This window comes from Plectropomus leopardus, chromosome 5 (assembly GCF_008729295.1).
Source record: "Plectropomus leopardus isolate mb chromosome 5, YSFRI_Pleo_2.0, whole genome shotgun sequence".
NCBI classification, from domain to species: Eukaryota; Metazoa; Chordata; class Actinopteri; order Perciformes; family Serranidae; genus Plectropomus; species Plectropomus leopardus.
In genome coordinates, this window is record NC_056467.1 from 29681569 (window position 1) to 29703835 (window position 22267).

The window sequence follows — 22267 nt, forward strand, 5'->3', positions numbered from 1 at the left end:
TTCAAATAAGAATGGAGAAGTTAATTTCAAATATTATTTATTAAACACTATGTTTCGTAAACAATGCATTTAATGAAGAAAAGAGAAATAAGTACCGATTTCTCTTTAAAGCGATGGTCGCGCATCTATGTCGTCACGATTGTAAACAGCTGATCGCGTGTCGTCACTGTGCGCCACGCGTTGACAACACACAGCACGAGTTTCACCTTGTTGTGAACCCAGTTGGACACGAAGACAAACCGCCTTCAAACAGCACCGACCTGAGATGCCCAAATACTGTTCGGTCCCAAACTGTAAGAATGACTCCGGAAACAACAACGACAGGAAGAGCTTCTACAAGTGAGCACGTGTTTATTTATCTGTTACTCAATTTGTTAGTTCATGTTAGCTGTGGAGCTGCTGGAGGAGCCGTCATCTCTAACTTTAAGGGACGTGGACCTCCCTGATGAGTCAGTCTTAAACAACGGCAGTTTATACGATATATTTTAACACAAATCACTGTGATATCAGTCATTAAATATCAGCATTTGATGAGCTATTCAGTTTGTCTCGCCTTATTTTGACTTTTGAGTCCTGATTAAATCATGATCTCTGTCTGTCAGACAGTCTGGTGACTGAGTGTCTGTTGACATGCAAATTCACCTGAAGAGATATTTAAGAATGTAGAACATGTGCTTTTGAGTTGTTGTGTTTTGTGGATTTGAGCCACAGTGAGACTGGCAGATGGATCGATAGAGGAATGATATCGTGTTACAGCAGATTAGAGTATTTAAGACAAGGTGAAAGGCCAAGAAATTTAATTTAATTTTATAACGTGAGGTAGACAAACTGAAAAATTAAATGCAAAGTGCACTATTGACATTTCTTTCTTCTTCTTCTTCTTCTTTTTTAATTTAGAATGTATTAGGGGTCAGCCGGTATTGTTTTTTTCAGGGCCAGTATCGATTATTAGTAAATAACAAGAGTCGACAGATTACCAGCCTGGCCAGGCTGATTTGCAGGGCTGGTGTTTGGTGTTCTGCCAATTATCTGTATCTGTGTTTTTGATTTGATTTTGATTTTTTTGAAATTAAGTGTCAACACGAGGGAAGGCAGTCTGCAATACATGCAAAGAAAGTATCAGCATGGTGGAACTTTTTAGTTTGCAAAACCTTGGGAAGCTATTTTTATTAATTCATTTATTTCAGTTTTCACTGAACTTTATAAAAACAAAATTGCTGAGATGCCTATCATATACAGCAAGTTCCCAGCAACTTTTTTTTCATCAAGTCAAGTGAAAATTTAAATAAAAAATGAATTCATAAAAATAACTCCCTGAGCTATAAGTCAGAGTTCTCCCCATGCTTGCACTTTCTTTGCACTTTTTAGTTAATTAATTTTATCGCTAATATTTAAAATAAATTGTTACAGATACAGATAATCGGTAGAATGCCAAATATTGGCCCTGATTATCGTCCAGGACAATAATCTGTTGACCCTTATTACATTTATATTGAAAATGTCATCACAGTGACAAAACTAGAAACCTGTCTGCTACAAAAGGCAATTAAAAATGTGCATTCACTGCTACTATTGTATCTTTGATGTATTTGACAATGTTTTTTTAATGGTGTTTCTCAGCATCTGTCAATATAAATGTAATCACATACGGCAACACCACTAATTATGGCCTCAAAAGCTTCCAGTGTTGGGTTGCATAACGCTGTTTAGAGTGTTATGGCACAAGCTAAAATGTGCCGAGTCCACAGAGTCAGTCAGTTACACTATCGCAGCATCAGTGCTGGTGCTCTGATTTTAATGTTTGTTGACGTTATCATCGTTTCACTGAAACAACTGAACACACACACACACACACATACACACAGTGCATTGTGTTTGTGGGTGTATTTTTTGTTTGATTCTAAACATTTTAAAACTGTGTTTTAGGTTTCCTCTCCAGGACCCGGTCCGGCTGCAGCAGTGGCTGAGGAACATGGGACGTGAGAACTGGACTCCCTCTCGACACCAGTATATTTGTCACGAGCATTTTGCACCTTCGTGCTTCAAGGTGCGGTGGGGGATCCGTTACCTGGAGAGCGACGCCGTGCCCACAGTCTTCCAGCAGGCCGAGGTAAAACAAGACACTTACTGCAGTCTTTATAGTTTTTCTATGCCATGTTAGTTGTATTTATAGGCCAGAAATTTAGTTTTTGATTTTATGTGTGAAAAAGAAAATAGAGAAACGATTATACAAACAAGCAGACAGGCAAAAAAAAGTATAGGGTTAGATCAGATTAAACATTTGCTGAAGGTATTTAAACAACGTTTTGTGTTGAAGTTTGTTATATTCCAAATCCTGAATATTGACAGAAGGTTTAATTTATTTTCATGTACATGCCTATTAGTTCCAAAAATCAGTTATCGGTCTCATTAAGTCCTTGTAATCGGTATGAAAAATGACCCCTAATTTCAACAGTTCTGAGTTGAACTGTACACGCTGTCGGGTTTCTCTTAATAAACACACTCATGTTTCTTTCTAGAAACGGAAAGCGATGGATCGCAGTGAAAAGAAGCCAAAGCGGCTTCGAGCTAACAGTAATCAGAGCGCGGCAGTGTCCGATGACAGGGCGGGGGCTGCTGACGCTGTAGAGATGGAGAGTGCGTTGCACACGGTCCACCTGTATGAGATCACTGTGGACCCATCGCAGCAGGGAGAGACCGGCCTGCTGGAGTCAAGTGATGTTGGAGAATCTGAATGCTCTCTACACGCTGACCTGAACACGCTGGCATCTGTGGACACAATCGAAACGAGGGCGAATTTCCCTTTAACTTTATTCCAGACAGCAAACGATCTCAGTAACAGCGGGGAGCTGGTGGTGATGTCTGAGGGGCAAGATGAGCTCCTGAATAGAATCACTGCTGCTATTTTATCTCAGGGCCACGGGCTGCTCATGAATGACCCCACACTGACAGACGCAGCTGCTGTCGCTGCTGAAGATGTGAGTGACACCACAGAGGAGTCCTCAGGCGTCCCTGGAGGCCACGAAACTCAAGTCATCGCCTACTTCGAGACGATACCGAATGTCTTCCCCAGTGAAACCTCCCAGTTCACCTTCAGCCCGGATACAGTGCTGTCGTCAGCTCTGAGCTCCAAGCCCATCACCTCTACTCTGCCTATAGTGTCCAAACATGTGGCACCGTCTCCCACGTCCCTGGTCCTCACAGTGGAAAGACTGGACACAGATGAGGGAGAGGGAGATGACGGGAAGTCGGAGGAGGACAGCATAGAGTGGCAGGATCACCAGCTGGAAGAACACTGGTGAGTACTGATCAAGTTTAGGGACATGTTTGTTTCCAGGTGCTGGCTGCAGGATCTCATGTTCAACCTGAGATCAGAGTTAAGTCAGTGCATGTCTCCCATCTCTAGAAGACTTTTAGAAGACTTCGAAGAGGCCTTAAAAAGCTAAAGACTGACGCCCTCTCACAATTGAAGAGAATATGAGTTGTTTAGTCACAGTCAAATTTTGGAAAGACTGTGGATCATGCAGGTTCACAATTTGCAAGACTACAACCAGATTCCTTTTGAAATTCTTATAAATCCTGCTCCTGGTGGAAAATATTACACCAAGCTCCCTTTAAGAATTATGACATATTAAGAATTACTTTTGTGTCCTCAAAAACACATAATTTTAGAAACACAAGATAAAAGTCGTCATATGTCGACAGTTTTCTTGTCAGTTTGGCATCAATATCATCTATAAAGATGACATAAAGATGAACTGTGTTTATGAACAAACTTTACATTTTGGATTCTGTCACTGCAACTTGCTGCCAGCCTCTTTTGGTTAGCTGTTATTTTAGTAGGAGGAGACTGTGGGAATGAGCAGCCCATCATTTCAAAAATTGAGATCTCTCACTAAAATCAAGTGCTGGTTGGTGTATCAGATACACACTGAATTAAACACAGGCACTCTTCAACTCCACCAGTTTCTCCACGCCACATGCGTCACTGAACTTCAGTATTTGAATGCGCCAAGACTAGCAACTTAACATGTTTTTCTTGGAAGGTCAAGAAGACTGACTTAAGACAGGTCAGAGTTTTGTGACCAACTTACACCAAATGTTCACAATCAGAGGAGTGCGACACAACTCTAAAAAACTGCCTTGTTTTTATTCGGACTCTAGATATTTGTCTGCAACAGTGAAATTGCTTGAAAAGTCATTTGTTGTAAGGTCAGCATTAAGATTCACGATTGAATCATCTATCTATATATCATACCTATGTAGTTGATTGAAATTTGTTTTAATGAGCTCCAATCACAGTCAAAAGATACACTCACTCCAAACAAATTACAAGGATAAAAACAAATACATAACATAAGTGAAATCCAAACAGTCAAAAAGAATAAAGGAATAAAAAACAGCAGCATCATTAAAACAAATAAAATAATAAATTAAAATGAATAAAATAATAAATGCAATTGAACCTGAGGGGGGAATGGCAGAAGTGTCAGCGTTACCGTAATAAAAACACTAATGATGCCAACATGAGTAAAAATACAGCAAACAGTCAACAACTAGATATTAACCCTTAAAAACTTGGATCGTCATCAGTTTTCTTGTGTGGTGTCCATACACTGTTCACAAGCATTTAAACCTTTGACACCTGAAGAAATTCGTTTGATTTCTTAAAAAAAAAAGCAGTTGGCAACTTGGTAAAAAAATAAGAAAATTCCCTAAAAGTTAGATTTAAAAAACAACAGAGAGAGAATTTCAAAAAAGAAATATCAAAAAGTCTAGGGGAAAATGTCCTAATCTCCATAATTATTTATTACAGTTAAGGTGCAGAAAAAAATATACTGTATGCTTATTATTGTTATTGTTATTATTATTATTTATTTTTATTTTTATTATTTTATATTAGCACTGTTAATTTCCTGTTTATTTTATTTTTTGTGCTAATTTTCACTGATTTTCTGTAACTGTTTACTGATATCTTGCTGATTGAAATGATCTTGCTCATTTCTTGTTAAGTTGCTCATTGCCTTGTTGATATGTCTTTTAAGGAAATCCATCCAATTTGTTCAGGTTTCAAAGGGTTAACATTGGAGCATTTTAAATCACAACTAAAGAAAGCATCAGTCATGCTTTTCTATCCTATATTCATGTCTGTGTTATGACTTAAACAATCTCTTTCCACTCTTCACATGAGCAGCTACCATAAGAACAGTCTGAGTAAGGAGCAGCTGGAGGCGATAGTTACCGAGCTGCAGAAGAAGGTTAAAGTGTTGCAGCAGCGACATCGCCGACACCTGGAGAAACTGCTGGGCCTGGAGAACACGGTCAGCCAGCTGAGGCAGAGCAACCTGCTGAACGAGGAGCGACTGCAACTGCTCGAGAGGGTAAAGAGCTCAAAGTCTCTACATGAAAGAAGTCCACTTTTATTTTAATAAATCTGAATAAAACATGTTTAAGCCTCAAGTTTATCTGTAGGTTTAGTCTAATATTTCACTAAGAGATATTGAACTTTCCATTACAATTAATGTCCTGCTTATAAAACTGTGAGCTCAGCCAAAGAATATTGGATATTGGGATTAAATACTGATATGTTTTTTTGAAAATGTCAAACAGTGCATTAATTTGGTGTTAGGTTAATTCTTTTCGTATTGAAAGACTAGCAAGGTTTTTGGTTTTTTTACCTTGACATGTTTCGACTGCTGTCTACCTGCAGTCTTTCTCAGAAGAGTCAAATGATGTTATGATGTGTCCTGTCAGCTGTTTTATACCTGTCAGAGCATCACGTGACTCCTCTGAGGAAGACCGTGGTCGAAACATGTCAAGGTAAAACTAGTCTTTCCATACAAAAGAATTAGCCTAATATGTTTCAGTGCAGACTGAATGAACCTTTTTTGACTTTTGTTTGGTGTTGTCTTTGCTCTCTCAGGCTTACATACAGACCAGTGCAACAGTACCAGATGCTGGTGAGACTGTGGCCATCATCTATGAAGAAAACGATGCTGCGTACTTGTATACTCCATTCATAAACGCAGATGAAAATCTGTGAGGCTGACTGCAGATGTCCCATCTGTGTGTCTGTCTGCTGCCCACTGTGCCAAAAAAGAAGAGATGTACTACCTAATTTTTTTCTCTTTAAGGGAAAAAATAAAAAAACAACATATTTGTCCTCTTACCTTTAGTGCTATTTATCAGTCCAGATTGTTTTGCTGTGAGTTGCAGAGAGTTGGAGATATTTGCCTTCTCTTAAATGTAATGGAACTAGATGGTACTCCTCCTGCGCAGTGATATGTTTCGTAGGTGTAATTTGACAGAGAGAATATAGTTACTACATGAAACTACTTAAATCTTGTGTAACCGGGTTGTGATTTTTGGAAAGAGACATTGCTGGTGACTTTTTCAAATGTATCTTTTTTGACGTTTGAGCACCACAAGCCATCTAGTTTCACTATATCTCCAACACTCAATCACACCAAAACAATCTAGACTGATAAATAGCACTACAGGTAAGAGGAAAATGTGTGCTTTAGATTTTGGGGTAAGCTGCCCCTTTAATGAAGTGAGACCTGGGTGTTCAATGTGGTAGCTATGAGCTTTGCACAAATATGGATTAGTGCTACAGAACAATGTTGAATGTGTTTTTTAACAGTTTCCCCCTCTCCTTCCTCCAACCACTTTTGGTTTGACTTACATGGTTTATGATAATGTATATATCAAATTAAAAATAACTTCCATTTAGCCCTGTGCTTTTTTTTAAGGTTAATGTACATTTCAGCTATTAAAAGAAAAAAAAGTTTACATACAGTAAACAGTTAAGTCATATGAGAAAGAGTTTGATTAAATTATCATCACTGGCAGTGTTTACCTTTTCTTCTTTAGTAGCAGGAACAAAGAAATGAGTAAACACAGTGGTCACCGCCTGTCAGTAGATACAGCATCAGAGTCAGAGGTTGCATGGGCTCTCTGTCCACTACATGGTTGTAGAGGTGGTGGTTTCATCTAGGCTGCAGGAGATTTGACACTAAATAGACATATCAGCTTTAACCAAAGACCCCCTCACTTTAACCCATTGAAACCTGGGTCAACATCAAAGTCAAAGTCAGCTTTATTGTCAATTCTGCAGTATGTACAAGACAAAGAGGATTGAAATTGTGTACTCTCAACTCTCTGTGACAGAGAGTAGACATAAATATATATATATTTAAAAAAAGATAAATAAAAACTGTACAATACAAACAATGACACATTAAAAATAGTTATAGTAGTGCAAATGTATATGGTAGTGCAATTAGAAAGAAAGAATTTAGCTTATTGGCTGGTGGTGATTAAAGTGACTGTGTGTTGTTGTTTTCCTGAGGGGAGGAGTTCACTTCGGTGAGAGTTTTTTTAGAGTCCATGGTGCATACCTGTGTGTGTGGGGGGGGGGGGCATTTCAGACTCCAGGGTGTGTGTGCGTGTGTGCGCGTGTGCGTGTGTGAGTGCGTGTGTGTGAGTAGGGGTGGGGTGGGGTGGGGCAGCAGGGAGTTGTAGTCCAGGTGGTGCGTGTGTGTGGAGGGGGGGCAGAGCAGGGAGAGATTTCAGTGTCGGGGGGGATGCAGAGCAGGAGAGGGGGGTGGGCAGAGCAGGGATGGAGTTCACCATCCTGACAGCCTGGTGGACAAAGCTGTCCCGCAGTCTGCTGGTCCTGGCCCGCAGGCTCTGCAGTCTCCTCCCTGATGGCAGCAGGCTGAAGAGGCTGTGTGACGGGTGGGTGGGGTCACTCACAATGCCAAGGGCTTTGCGGGTGAGACGAGAGGTGTAGAGGTCTTGGAGGGAGGGGTGAGAAGCACCGACGATCTTCTCAGCTGCTCTCACGATGCGCTGGAGGTTCTTCCTGCAGGACGTGGAGCAGGCGTCGTACCACACGGTGATGCTGCTGGTCAGGACGCTCTCGATGGTGCCTCTGTAGAAGGTGTGCATCAGTTTTCTTGTGCTGCATTCAGAGGCCTTTCACAAGCTTTTTGACCCATTTAAGACTGAGCAAATTGGTTTGATTTTTTTTTTTTTTTCAAAACATAGGGGAAAAAAGAAAAGACCAACTTGGCAAGAAATGTCCCAAAAAATGGCAAAGGTGACAAGACAATTAACTAAAAAAATGTTTTAAAAAGGGCGAAGATTATCAGAAAATTATCCAGTGTTATATACTTAATTACCATAGTTATAAAAAGAGTTGATTCTCCATACAATTATGTTATTGTCTTTTCTTAATATTTTTAAGGAATTTTAAAGTGTTAAGGCTAGAAGAAGGCAGCCTTACATTATGTTTGTTTTCCTGTTTAAATCACCTGGTCAGTTTATTTTAGAGATGAAGAGACCTTTGCGGATATTCCCGCTCCTGCTAAAAACCTCCTGGACAATGAACACTGAAGGAATCCTAACTAGGAGCAGTTTCAACTGGTTACAATCTGCAGTCCTCACTGCTAGATGTCACTAAATTTCCCCAAATTTACACACTGCTCCTTTAATTCCCATTCTTTCGTGGGTGCAAGCAACAACAGGAGAGATCTCTCCTGGTATTGACATCATTAACAACTCCTCTCTGGCTTATTATGCAAACCTGTTAAATTTTTAACAAATACCTCATAATTGCATTTGATACATTTAAAACTGGATTCTACACTGGATATTTTTTATTGTTATTTTTCTTTTTCTTATTTATTTATTTTACGCTGGAAATGTGTACAATTAGATTTGAACGTCATTACGTCAGAGCTTGCTAACGTATGTCAATGTCATCTGGGCGGAAGCTGCGGACGTCTCAGCACCCAGCGATTTTGCAAAAAAAAAAAAAAATTCAACGCGAAAAGGAAAATTATAGCGAATACGAGGACAACCCCAACTTTAGCCAAACTATATCGAAAAAAGGAAAGTCAGAAAAGCGTTTTAAACGTATCGGTATAGATGAAAAGTTTGGCTATGTAGCTATGTTAGCAGCTAAATTAGCTAATGTACTAAACGGCTAACAAAACTATAAGGACCAGTTTTATGCCAATGTTTTCACGAGGACAGACCGACGGATGGATGTTATCTAAAACACACCTAACATTAAGTCTACAAAATCGGTAAGTCACTGTACATTTAAGTTTGGCTTCATGTTGAATTAACCTGTGTGTTTAATTGTTGCTAACGGGACTGGACATACACAGGTGGTCTCTGTGTCATGGTGAAGGTTGCATGCAGATACTGAGTACCGTAAAACTTGAGTTACAGCCCGGCCTGTTACTGCATAAACCACTCAACTCAACAGGCTTATATTTGGCACAGGCGTCTATATGCTGCAGGCTTTTATTTCCATTCAAACAAAACTGTTCCTCAGCAAAGGTTGGAACTAAAATCAAATTATTTATTTTACTTTCTGAGATTGGGCAATGTGGCTTTATTTTATTTTATTTTATTTTATTGATCAAAAACATGTAAAGAAGGTAATTAGCCACAAAAGAAGAAATGACCTGAACATTTGCCAAAATAGCTAAAACAAAACGATAAAGTAAAACAAACAAAGCAAAAAAACCTATGCAAAGCAAGAAATTAAATGCATAATGTTGATAATTCTGAATGTAATTTGTGAATACAGTTTTGGAGTTGTGCTTGTTTACTATGCCGGTAATTCTGTCTTCATTGGTGCTCATGGTGTCAGTAAAATTAAGTAAATAATTGAATTGTAGAGAATCTTATCAAGCCAAAATTGTGAGAAATAAGTCCATATTGACAAAAGTATATAAATTTATACATGCTATATGCATGATCTAGGCAGCTCACTACCGTTAAGTCCAGCAGGTAGCCAACAGCCCGCTTTTATACTTAGAAAGAACTTCCAAAAAATGAACTGCATGGGAACCAGACTGGACCTCTAATGGGTCTTTATTTGTTCAAATGTGTTGCCACACCCTGCTAAAAAAAAGGGACTGGGCATCTAAGTGGGAGAGGGCTTTTATCTGAAGTTTTAAGATATATTGTTACTGGTGCTTAGTGGTTACATTTCAGAACCAGCTGTTTTGTGTGTCACTCTTGTATGTGAAAACTGTGGCATCGCTGATGAAATATTGCTTGATACTGCCTGGTGTGCCTGCGTGCTCCCTCGCCTGCTTGTGTACGAAAAAAGACGACATACAGGTGTAGGCTGACTTTCATAACTCACTGTCTCCCCTGTAATGACTGCACTTCACTCTACACAATATTAATATCATTCCATTTTCCATTATGAAGAAAATTGCCATTTTTTTAGTTAAATATTTCTGTTTTTCCAAATGTAAATATTTAGAAAAAATATGTTTGTTAATCAGTTTATTGGCCAGCAGAACTTGATTATGAGCATTTGTGAACTTCCAACTTATTTTTTAAATTTGTTTCACATAATACAAAGCACAATGGGGATAAAACATATAAACAGTACATGTGAGGGTGTGGTAGAAACCTATATTGACTTAAATGAATTTGAAAACTACTCCAAGAAAACATATGGATAGTAAAATACATAAATCACAGCACCAGTACATTTAGTTGCTAAAAAAAAATCACAATTTCACTGTATAAGACTTGGGTTGAAATATGAAATTGCAAATAATCATTTTGAACGAGAGAACAGTTCATAGAGGAATCATTCTTGATCCAAATAAGATGTTTTTGACAGCAGAGCTTTTCAAAGTCTCTGTTTGTACACAGACAATGATACAGAAGAATCCAGTAAATGAACATTTTCATTCCATAAGATAACTCCAAGATATTTGGTGGAAAACTGACCACGGGAAGTGTTACACAAAAAATATGTAGATTCAGATTCTGTCTATCGCTATAATTACAGAATTGAGAGTTTTTAACAAAATTGTATCTATGATTATTATTGTTATTATTATTTTATAAAACTATGGGGTAAATCTGTAGCCTTATAGCTCACTTTAAAGACAAATGTACAGATTTGAAGAATATTGATGTCAAAAATTGTCAACAACTGCAATTTTTAAGTGAGGTGCACTTGGTACAACAACTTATCAGCTTTGTAATCACAGAAATTTAAGTCCCCCCATTATAATAAATGTCTTTTGGGAAATAATTCCAAATGTTGTCTTTGTCTTTAATCAGATTAGTTAGCCATATCACATTGAAAGTACTATTTCAAACTTCGTACCTCCAGACCATCATTTCTTTTTATGCTGCATGAAAAACATTTTCTGTGTTATCCAAATGAAATTCAGTAAAATCTGATCTCATTTTTTGCATATTGCAGTAGGCATTTCCAGTGATAAAGACACATAGACATATCTGGATATAACCTCAGTTTCCTTATGGTAGTTATGCGTCTCTTTACAGTTCCTTTGCATCTTTTTGTGGCCATGTTGAGTCTTTTCCTGGTAGATATGCATTAATATAAGTCGAACTCTGGCTCAGCTAATAGCTGATGGGTTCTGAGGTTGACTGACTTCTGGTTCAGTTTAAGAAAAAATAACTTTTAGTATTATGTTGTTGTTTTGTTTTGGGTTTTTTTGCTGTACTACCTTAGTTGCAGTCTCCAATGAGCAGAGAAGGCATCAGTGGTAAAGGCTTGGTGCCTTCTTATGTTTTTTGTAGACATCAGAGCTACCTAATAAAAAAGAAGAGATTTCCTCTGTCCTCTGCCAAAAAAAAGAACATGTCATTTATTCATCAAATCTTTCTTGAACCCCCCCCCTGCCAGTTTAGATATATGAGTTATTTTACAGGGATAACAGAGCAGAACATCTAACAACCTCTAACAGCAATGTAGTATTTTCAGTCAAAAATGTCACCAGAGATTTTTGGTATGACTGACCACTAGAGGGCAGCAGAATATTTTATTAATATTTCCCTTTTGGGCAAAACAAAATATTGCCATACTGGTTGTTTTAATTTCTTCTTTGGCAATACTTTAAAAATTAGGCAGAATATAATAACATGACATAATGACATAATAATCATATTGTAAAAAAATGTAAAAGTGTTCATACTCCTCTTTTAAATTGAAATGTTAAACGTTAAGACCCTCAAATTTGACGTAGAATGATTTTTTGAGTGTCTGATGTTTGTTTACTTTTGTGTTACTGCCCCAGTGTCTGTTTCATTTTAAAGTGTCTTTTTCAATGTTACACACATTATTCTCACACACACATTTTCCTAAAGGTGTTGTGCTGCTTTTTTAACCAATGAACTCGCATGTTCAACCTCGACTCCTCTCTCATTAGGCTGCTGTCACCCCAAACTGGCTTTAACCTGATTTAATTCAGCTGAAAAAATGAAACATGATGAGAGCAAGTGTTTCTTATCTCTGCTCTGCTGGAATGTGAAAGGGAGGGATCCGTTCTTTTCATCTGACTGGGAACTTTATCAGCAGGTACTTATGCTCATATGTGCCTCACACCAGTGAGCTAATGCACACGCATAAAGGGATTTTGCTAGTACAACCTGACCCAAGTGATCCTGCGGCTCACACCATTCTCCTTTCTCTTCCTCATTATATTTTGGTAAAAACACACGTCAGTATTACTTATTACCTCGGAAATAAAGCATAATTTCATATATTGGGTAAAAATGATTTGTACTGTGTCTTAAGTATGACGTCCTTGCTGCTCAGCTTTCACATAAGTAATGTTCTTCTGTACCTGAGTACACTGAAGTCATCATCCGTGTGACATTTGGTTATATCGTCTGTGTAGAGAAGTGCACCAATCGCAAGATCACAAGCCCATAAAATGGTTTAGACTTTAGTATTTTCCCATTGCCATCACCTACTATTGCTAATATTGTCGACAGTACCTGTGGATGTCATATAGTGAAGTCTGGATACAGACATGGAGGCGTGGCCTCGTTCATTCCTAGAGTTGCTCACTGGCGCAGAAAGCAGAAAAAACTCTTTTTCCAGGTTTAGAAATGTGTAAAATAACCGGATCTACTGGCCCATAGAGCATGCAAAGTAGAGATTAATGGCAACCGAACGCGGCCGAGTGTGCCCAAGTGGTTAACGTCCACCGGCGGAACAACCGACTTTCAGATTAGCACCTCACTAGCTTGAATGGCGGTCTAAAAAATGTAATCTTGCTGCTCTTTTAGCCTTTCCAAATGTTATCGAACCGGATGGTTTACATCTAGACAGGGAAAGAAGACATTTTTTTGCGTTTTGATGCTCACAAAAATTATATACTGATTTGAAGTCGTCTCTTTCCTGATGTTAGTCAATGGGGAAAAGTCTTTCTGGGCCAGTGTGCATCACGTGACCAACCCGGACAGTGTAAATCCACTTTCAGACACTATGTAAATTTTGCTTCAACGTCTGGCACACTTCCTGGGGGGTTGGTGCTGACAGATACCTCTGCAACTTTCAACTTCCTGAACTTTGAAGCCTTTGAATCTTTTTTTGTAGTGGCCAAACAGTGTACAAGTACTTGTCCGTCACATAACACCAATGGGCCCAAAAAAACCTTTTTCCCATATACTTGCATATTGAAAGAGATGTCAGTTGATACATTTTTTTGAGCATCACAACCCCTATGAAATGACTCATTTCTAAAGGAATTTGAGCCATGTGGTCTAAAAACATTTGGAAAGCTCTAGAAGAGCTGCATGATTAAATAATTTTATCCCTCAAACAACACTTTTAAGCAATTTTTCAGTCAGAATGTCTAATTAATAAATGATTAACTAACAATAAAAACATTGTTTTTGAACTTTCAAAAATAGTTTTAATTGTTCAAAATACAGTTACAGTTAAAACTTGTTAATTTTTAAATTTCTGTGCATGTGTGCCAACCAACCCCCAAATCAGTGTGCCAACTAACCCTGTTCACATTTGGCCCAACTTTGTGATGAAATTGTTGGCAGGCAACCATAACTCATCACAGACTTTCAAACCTCGTATCAAAATATAGCTAATTCATTTGTCTATTAACTAGAAGTAACACATTTCGAAAAAAGTTTTTTCGTTGTTGTTGTTTTTTTTTCAAGTGGTCTGTGATCAAGAATGCAGACATTTTGATGTTACATCTTTGTTCCTGTGACCTTTAAAGGCACTTTCAGTTTGTCTTGGCTTGTTACCTCCACCTATTGAACTCTTACATAAGCCCAGGCCAATATCCACACATTCTTGACAAAATCACAATAGAGGAGAGTTGCAGGGCTGGTGTATTGTATTGTCCTGTTATTGTGCCACTAGTAGCACATCGGATTTTAAGTCAGACCTTAGCTTTATGGCTGTTATATATAATCTATAATAATGTTTTGAATATTTAGTTGAAAGTAACAGGATGACTTCCAAAAATAAAGCAACAGCAGAGTAAACTTCACCCATACAAACATGCAAGGCACCATCCAACTGCATTGTAAAACAACTAATGGCAGCCCAATGTTACAGTCAGAAAATGAGTTTAAGAAAGACTAAAGAAAGAACTGGGCCCTTTTAGGAGGAAGTAGAAAGATGCGCCTAATTCAGGTATGTGGGTGGGGTCCTGATGGAACTGCATGGTAAAACAACTAATGACAGCCCAATGTTATGTGTGTGTGTGTGTGTGTGTGTGTGTGTGTGTGTGTGTGTGTGTATTTGTGTGTGTGTGTGTGTGTGTGTGTGTGTGTGTGTGTGTGTAATGGTTTATGTTTGCATTAAAAAAATAGCTTTATGTAACTGATAGTGTTTCATACCGAGGACTATGGCTTGAAATTAAACTATTCTCAAGTGGACTTTGGTAGAACATGGTTTCTGCTGAGAAAGTTTCAAACTGAAGAACTTTGTAATTCAGAGAAAAGCATTCTTGTTGAATAAATACCTTTGTGGGACTTTTGTGGTTTAGATTTGGATGTAGATAACCTGTTGTTGCAGGTAAGAAACCTCAGTGAGTTTCCGTTCTCACTGAGTGAACACAGGGAGCCTGTGTTATTTTCAGGGAGGAGGAGGGGGGTCGCTTTCTCTTTCTGACTTCAGGTGCCAGGCAACCTCTCTGCCCTTCACATTCCCCAGTATCGGTCATGTGACCAGAGTTTGGCCAGAGCCAGCAGAGCATGACTAGAGAGACTCACAGAGTGCCTTTTTTCTTTCCTTTGCTTTCTTTCTTTTTTTTAACAGTCAGCCAGGTTTAGGTATTTGATTAGATTGAGTTTCTTCATAGCTTTGTGCGTCTTTCCTTTACTTGGACTCCACGAGCTTTATAGTTAAGTTTTTTTCTGTTTCTTGTCAAACCATGAAAATCTCACTCATATTCACATTTGTAATGACAACAAGTGTTTCATTTGATGTGCCACCATTTGTAAACGGGGAAGCTTGTGTATTGTTGGGCTGCCTGTGAAGTACACCTGTGTAAGAATCAATGATTAGCTTAACAATGACCAAACATGCCTGAGGGCCTTAGACAATTCACTGAAACAGCACACAGGAAACTGCTCACTGATAAACATCATGATGCTCTGTCACTCTTCTGTGGAAAGAGCTCCAGTTATTTGCTCTCTTTTTTTTCTTTTGCTTTTGAGATTAGTGCTTTGTGATGTCCTACACAGGCCTGTTTACTGTAGCAGAATACTTGTCATTCAGTCTCAGAATAAGGAGATTTAAACGAAGCAAATGTGTTTTTCATCATTTAGAAGCCAGTTTGGATCATAAACATGATATTAAACAACAATGGACCGTAATGATGATATATATTGGGGGGACACATACCAACATAAGCCCACCCTCGCGTTACAGATTTGACTTTAGATATGTTAAAATGTAGTTTAGTGTTTTCATATTTCATATTTCCATATGTAAGTTGAGTGTACTTGCATTTCAGTTTAATTGACATGAAGATTATTTAAATTCAGCAATTAAATAATTGTACTCTTAATGACTGGCAGTAAATTAAAGTAAGATAAGTTACAGTTAAAATAAAAGAATATTGCAATTTCACTATATTCTTTTAACTGACAGGTTAGGGCTTGGCTATATAAAGATATTGTATTTTATTGAGATATATGACTAAATATCTATTTAGAGATTAAATATTGTTATATTGTGATATGGAATAAATAGTGTTTTTTTCTGATTTAAAGTTTGCATTTTTTATAATTGTCTTTACCCACTTAGTCATTTTATCTACATTAATAATGATTATTAATCAAAAATGGAATTATGTTGATATTTTTTCAGTGAAGAAATTTGTTTAAAAAAAAGTAATGTTCAATTCTGTCTCCCAGTTCTAGCATTAATGAAGTGCTTTTTAGGAGATATCTAGATATATATCATGTATTAAATACAGCCTAAAATTATTGCAATATAATCCCCAGCCCATATTGCCCAGCTCTCCAACAGGTCATAGTGTGCTTTATATACATTTTCAGGGCATATAATAGATAATCTGGCTTCACCGGAACACAAATCAAAACTAAACTTGTTTTGCCAAAGGTACAAACTAAAATATATTTCCTCATTTGTCTATAGTCTTAAAAAAATCTATTCCTGAAAACCTTTGCAGTAGGAAATCTTTTGCAATCTTCTTAAATAATATTTGAACTCGAATGTGTAGTTACTACAATCATGACCAGATGTCAGGCAGTTTCTTGTCCTTTTGTTGGAGGCGACATTGATATGGCAGTAAGAGACAACAGTTGTAAAGTAATCTGATATAGCACCTAGGGAGCTCTCCGATATTTACCATAAGATGTTCATTAATTTTTCAGTTTGCTTCCTTTGTCAGGTGTGACTGTGTGTGTTTTTCAAACTAGACTGCTCTTTTAAATGTCACCGAGTCTACATGACTATGTGCTATGATGCATCTCATCACCACATAAAAATCACAGAGTTGGCATATAAAACAGGACAGAAAAGACTGAAGTTCGGTATCTCCCAGAAACTGCCTATACGCTTCAAGCTGGACCATTCTAGATAAAAAATACTGAATGCTTAAGCAAGACACTTTTGATTTTACCAGTGCATCTTTTTCAGCAACCAACAGTAGATGTCTGGTGTTACAGGGCAACTCCCAACATTTAATAACTGTAAAGGTATGTGGCAGCTGGGTGGTGGAAAGAAGTACGCAGGCTCAGCCAAGCATCAGAAGATAACGAAAGTCTGAAGGGTTAGAAAATGAATAAATGGTGTAACCTGTCTGGAGTGACTTCACTCCTCTGTGCTCACCATTCTCACCTCTGCCCGTTAACTGATCCTGTGGCTAATTGTTCAGAGCGTGTGTGGTTAAGTTGCCAGTTGCTGGTAACATAGCCCTCAGGATTGAATGACAGGGTATTCTTACGAAGGCACCTGGATAGAACGTACTCCGTCATGTTTGTTACGGGTTTACTGACTCATGCAGCAGTTAATATGCCATTACAAAATCTTACATAGAGCATGATATCATCATGATACTTCCCCAGTTGATTGCTTACATTGTTAAGACTTTTTTTTTGTGAGCGAGGTTGAGGCATTATCTAATTTTGTGCTAATTGGCATGCATTTACACAGCTGAAGTCTAAACATTGGGTAAGACCAAGTTCAAAATCCATGTTTTATACAGAGGGAATTTTGTCTTCATCATTCCATAAATTAAAAAATATTGTCACAATTGCCATTAAAACAAATTATTTCTCACCATGTTTTAAGAAAGAAAAAATTCTGTATATCAGGCTATGAATGATATATGAACAACCCCTCAGTAGAAATCTTTATGATAGGAATAAAACATTTTGACAAAATGGCTTCAAAGATATGGTTTGTAAAATTCCATTCATTTTTAGACCAAAATGATATGAGACAAAAGGTGAATAGAGTAAAAATGTTCAAATATTAGATGTCACCAAGAAACTTCCCAAGTTGATTTCTGACATTAAGATATTTATTTTTGGATCACAAGTTTTCTGAAAATTGAAAATTGAATATGCAAATTATGCATTTTTAGGAATAGAATGTTCCACAAATCAGGCTATGAATGATATATGAAAAAAAAAATTGTAAAAGATTTTAAACAATAGACATCTCCATGAAACTTTCCTGGCTGATTACTTGCAGTACAGCATTCTTGTTTTGTTTATTTTCTGAATTTTTCTCCTTAAATATGTACATAAGGCATTAGATATTATTAGATATACACTATGCATTATTTTCCACAACAACAATTAACCTAAAAGAAACACCCAAATGTGTGTTTCGGTCATTTTTCCCCTCCAGTCTAAAAGACAACAAGCTCTGGAAGCAGCAGTACAAAGTCTCATGCGTTTTCACCTGTAGTGCTTAGAAGAAAAGGATTGAAAGATCATTTGTTTTGAAATGAAACAAGATACGCAGTATGTTGAAAAAACAGTGATTTTTATTTTTAAAAAACACTTGTCAGATACATGCACTGCAGCTGTACAAAACACACAAAGATATGTCTGTTATAGACGAACCCAGGTGCTTTTGTGCTCCCTCTGAGCACACTAAAACCCTCATAGTCCTCTGCAGTCCCCCCAACTCCACCCATACCACACTGCACTAAAAGCTGTGTTGAATACAGTTATCATCCGTCTTTACAGTTACAGGGGATTAATGTCTTTCTTACTACAGTATTTACAACACATCATCCCATTGGTAACCCCGTCATACCTTTAACACATCCCATTTATCCATTTTTCACACAGCAGTGCTTTTTATGAAGGTGACGCATGAAGCAGTCATGGCAGTTTTTATAAAAAATAATTTGTATTAAACATTAAGAAGTCAGGACTGTATAAAAAGTATATTGTATGTTGTAAGTATATTGTAGATTGTATACTGATGTGACAATCACATTTAGCATGTTGACCCTAAAAAAGACTTTCAACATCATTTTATTTTCCTTTTTTTAAAAGCACGATTTAAAGGAGATTTGTGCTCCAGTGTCCTCTGCAGGCTTTTTCAGCCTCTGAAAAACAGAGCCTAAGTCAGAGATACTTAACATTAAAGGGAAAGTCAAACATCCTTCATTTCGGAGTCTCCTTGTTTCCATAATCTCTTTTCCTCGGTACACCCTCATTTTGGTGTGGAGAGCAGGTTAACGTCTTTTCCTCTTTGAACATCATTCATACATAGTCTTTTCTTTCTAACCCCGGGCCCCCTGCAGACCGTGGGGCAGAGTAAGCCATTCGTGAAGGGTTGTATCGGGTCTCACGTGGCGGACAGGAGCAGCAGAGCAGTCCACCACCAAGAACCAGAAGGGCAGCAGCCGCCCAGCCGATGTATAGCGCAGCCCCCAGCTCCCTCCGCTGAGCGTCAGTAAGTAAAGGGTTGTAGAAGTCCCTGATAATGGTGTTGGCTGACCAGGAGACTGGAATGAGCTGCATGACCCCAGAAACAATAAAGAACACCCCAGAGATGATCATCACCTTGGCCTTGGATGCCTCATCGTCGATGCAGTTGGTGCACTTGGCGCCGGCGATGGCGATGAGCACTGCCAGAATGGCTAACAGGATTGAGATGACGGTGAGGGCGCGGGCAGCTTGGAGGTCCTGGGAGAGGGCGAGCATGGAGTCGTAGACCTTACACTGCATCTGGCCCGTGCTCTGGACCACGCAAGTCATCCACAGGCCCTCCCAGATGATCTGAGCCGTCACGATGTTGCTACCGATGAAGGCCGTCACCCTCCACATGGGAAGGGCACACGCCACTATGGCAATAATCCATCCCAGAATGCACAGGGAGATACCTATCAACTCCAGCCCCACAGACATACTGAAACGTCCTCTTCTGCTGCTATATGTGTCACACTTGAGAGGATATCACAAAAAAAATCTGCGCAGGGGAGAGTCAGCCAGAGACCCAACTGGTAATTAAGTTAATTTCAGGCCTTGCATCTGTGAGTGCGTGATGATCTGTTGCCTCAGCTTCACCAGTATCCTTTATAAGGCAGATCAGGTGGAGGGGAGGAGTCCTTGAAGCAGCTGACATCACCAAAAGGGGAGGAAGGACCCGGACACAGTCTGCTATCAGCTTACATGACCAGCTTCACAATGGGCCTGGCCACAAAGAGGCCTTTTACAGCTGAAAGGGCATGCAGGGACTGCATGTGTTTGTTAAAACTAAAGAAACAGTTTCAAAGGCGGATTAAGGCTTATTGTGTGATTGAAAATGAACACATTTGACTTAAATTACAAGTATAATACAAAGAAAAGTTGACATATTTATCATTTTTGTCAAACTCTTGTATCTGTCATGTCAATGAAGCAAGTTGGAAATGGAATCTAAAGGCCCAGACTTTAGATTATAGTGGCGACGAAGGCCCACTGATGCATCACCCCGTTGTTTGAACACAACACATTAACTACAGCCAACTGCCAATTTGCACTTACGTTCTGCACCTGTGTAGAGGAAAAATCTCTACATTCTAGCAGGTTGAGATTGTCTGTATTGGTTATTAAAAAAGGAAACTGGAAGGCACTCGGGACAGATTCAAGATGCCGGTTAACACTTTAACAACACAACCCGATGTTGAAAGACAAATAATGTTAACTGTGCGCTAATGAACAACAAAAAATAAGAACTGTGCCTGCTAAAGAACTCAATGCATTTAAAAACACAATCAAAAAATCGAGTGTGTTTCGATCTCACTCCCTCTTGTGTTCAGTCATTGGTTTGCAACCCTCACTTCCATTTCACATCTCGTGCACTGAGCTTAAAAGTCATGGAAAAATTTAGAAATTGTGTCCATGAAAATGTGTGGGAACCCTGATCAGCATGATATCGGTAACCGACAGGTTCTTCTCTGATGCTGATTAAGCATGCTGATTGATTGGCAGGGTCAAAGTAGGCAACAAGGGCCAACAAGTGGCAACACTGTGGGACAAACTGCAGAAACAAGGGCGACAGACGATCACTTACAGCCCAACGTTGATCGATGGCGGACTGTTGGCTTGCTGTGTGAGGGCCCTTACCTTTTGTAGAATCTGTGTATAACATATTTATGGTTTATCAGAAAGCTGTTTATTCAGTGATCAATGAAAAACTCTTATTTCAGTCTTAACCATTTGAAACCTTAGCAAATCTGTTTGATATCTTTCAAAAACATGGGGAGAAGGCAAAAAAGAGTTTAAAAAAAAAGTTACAAGAAAATTACCTAAACAAATAGTAAGACACTAAAACAAAGAAGAAAATGGCCAAAAAATTGCTGAAAAGAAGTATTTATTTTATATTTCAATTATAATTTTTCCTGTAACAGTTTAAATCTAAAATTATTATAATATATATTTATATTTAGGTAATTTCCTTGGCACCTACCATTTGTATAACAATTCATGGCACATGAATTGTTATACAAATGGTATACCCCCCACGGTTTCAAAAGAAATCAAACCAATTTACTCGGGTTTCGAGGGTTAAAATAGCTTGTGAACGGCTTTTTTGAATGCAGCGCAAGAAAACTGATCGATCCAGGTTTCAAAGGGTTAAGTAACCCTTAGATCATCATTATTAGCCCAGGCTTCACTGCAGGTGTGATGATGCCTCTTTTAAAACAATTGCTAATAAATAAAGTGTCTGTTAATGAAGAACGGATCCTAAGTAACACCCTTCTACGATTTTTATCATCAATGTGTAATAAGTAAAAAAAAAAACCTTGCTTTTAGTTTATGATTTTGAAATCATACAAAGAATTGTAAGATTATGTCAGAAAACTGTCACAAGTCCAAGAACATGTCAACTGTCTTAAACTTTACAGAAGTACGAGCCCCTTGAGTTCAAGGATCACTTTTACCTGTGGAGTAGTTTCAGTCGTGTGGTGTCTGATGGGAGTTAATGACTCTGTCTGTCTGCAGAATGCCCTTGAAATTCTTTGGGGCTGGGACTGTCTCCCTGGAGATGCCCCCACCCCCCCCAGTGTTGACAGCCCCCCACTAGTCTCCCCCTCTGACATGAAACAGGTCCATTGTTTGGTGAGGCAGTGCAGATAGTTCAGTGTGGGGAAGCTGACAAAGTAGCGGTTCTTGTTATCACAGAGCCAACAGACATGTGGGAGACAGACAGGTGGAGAGGGACTCCCAGTCGTCAGCCTAATGGCTGGGTATGCAGGCTGCACAGAATTAGATGTTTTCTTTGCACCTGTTGATACGAAGGAAACCAAACTAATTTCACTGAATCTGTTTTTAAATATGTTGTTCCAGTTTCCGCAAGGGAGTCAGTTTGGTTATGAAAAGTCAAGCAGAATTTATGACTTACCACGATCAAGACATATTTTTGAATGTGTTGTTCCAGTTTTCATATTGGGTGTCAATGTATTTATGAAAAGTAGAGCTGAATTTCCGATTTACAATGATCAGAGGGGCC

At 38.5% G+C, this 22267-nt stretch overlaps 2 protein-coding genes across 2 annotated transcripts; one reads left to right on the forward strand and one right to left on the reverse strand.

Moving 5' to 3' along the window:
- The first annotated feature begins 177 nt into the window (after positions 1 to 177).
- Positions 178 to 6434, forward strand: LOC121943436 (THAP domain-containing protein 5-like). The gene is made up of 5 exons (XM_042486959.1): positions 178 to 339; positions 1927 to 2110; positions 2520 to 3298; positions 5195 to 5381; positions 5924 to 6434. Exons 1-5 carry the CDS (start codon positions 266 to 268, stop codon positions 6041 to 6043), a joined length of 1344 nt encoding a protein of 447 aa, XP_042342893.1. The 5' UTR covers positions 178 to 265; the 3' UTR covers positions 6044 to 6434.
- A 12449-nt stretch (positions 6435 to 18883) lies between these two features.
- Positions 18884 to 19802, reverse strand: LOC121943448 (claudin-3-like). Its single transcript, XM_042486970.1, has one exon. The coding sequence runs from the start codon at positions 19678 to 19680 to the stop codon at positions 19033 to 19035; it is 648 nt and encodes a 215-aa protein (XP_042342904.1). The 5' UTR covers positions 19681 to 19802; the 3' UTR covers positions 18884 to 19032.
- Between the last annotated feature and the right edge of the window lie 2465 nt (positions 19803 to 22267).

Bases quoted from the DNA above. Each gene is read 5' to 3' on its own strand.
- LOC121943436 (XM_042486959.1), top strand. From the start codon at position 266: ATGCCCAAATACTGTTCGGTCCCAAACTGTAAGAATGACTCCGGAAAC. The intron at 340-1,926 runs GTGAGCACGTGT...ACTGTGTTTTAG, and splicing joins GACAGGAAGAGCTTCTACAA to GTTTCCTCTCCAGGACCCGG. The intron at 2,111-2,519 runs GTAAAACAAGAC...GTTTCTTTCTAG, and splicing joins CAGTCTTCCAGCAGGCCGAG to AAACGGAAAGCGATGGATCG.
- LOC121943448 (XM_042486970.1), bottom strand. From the start codon at position 19,680: ATGTCTGTGGGGCTGGAGTTGATAGGTATCTCCCTGTGCATTCTGGGA.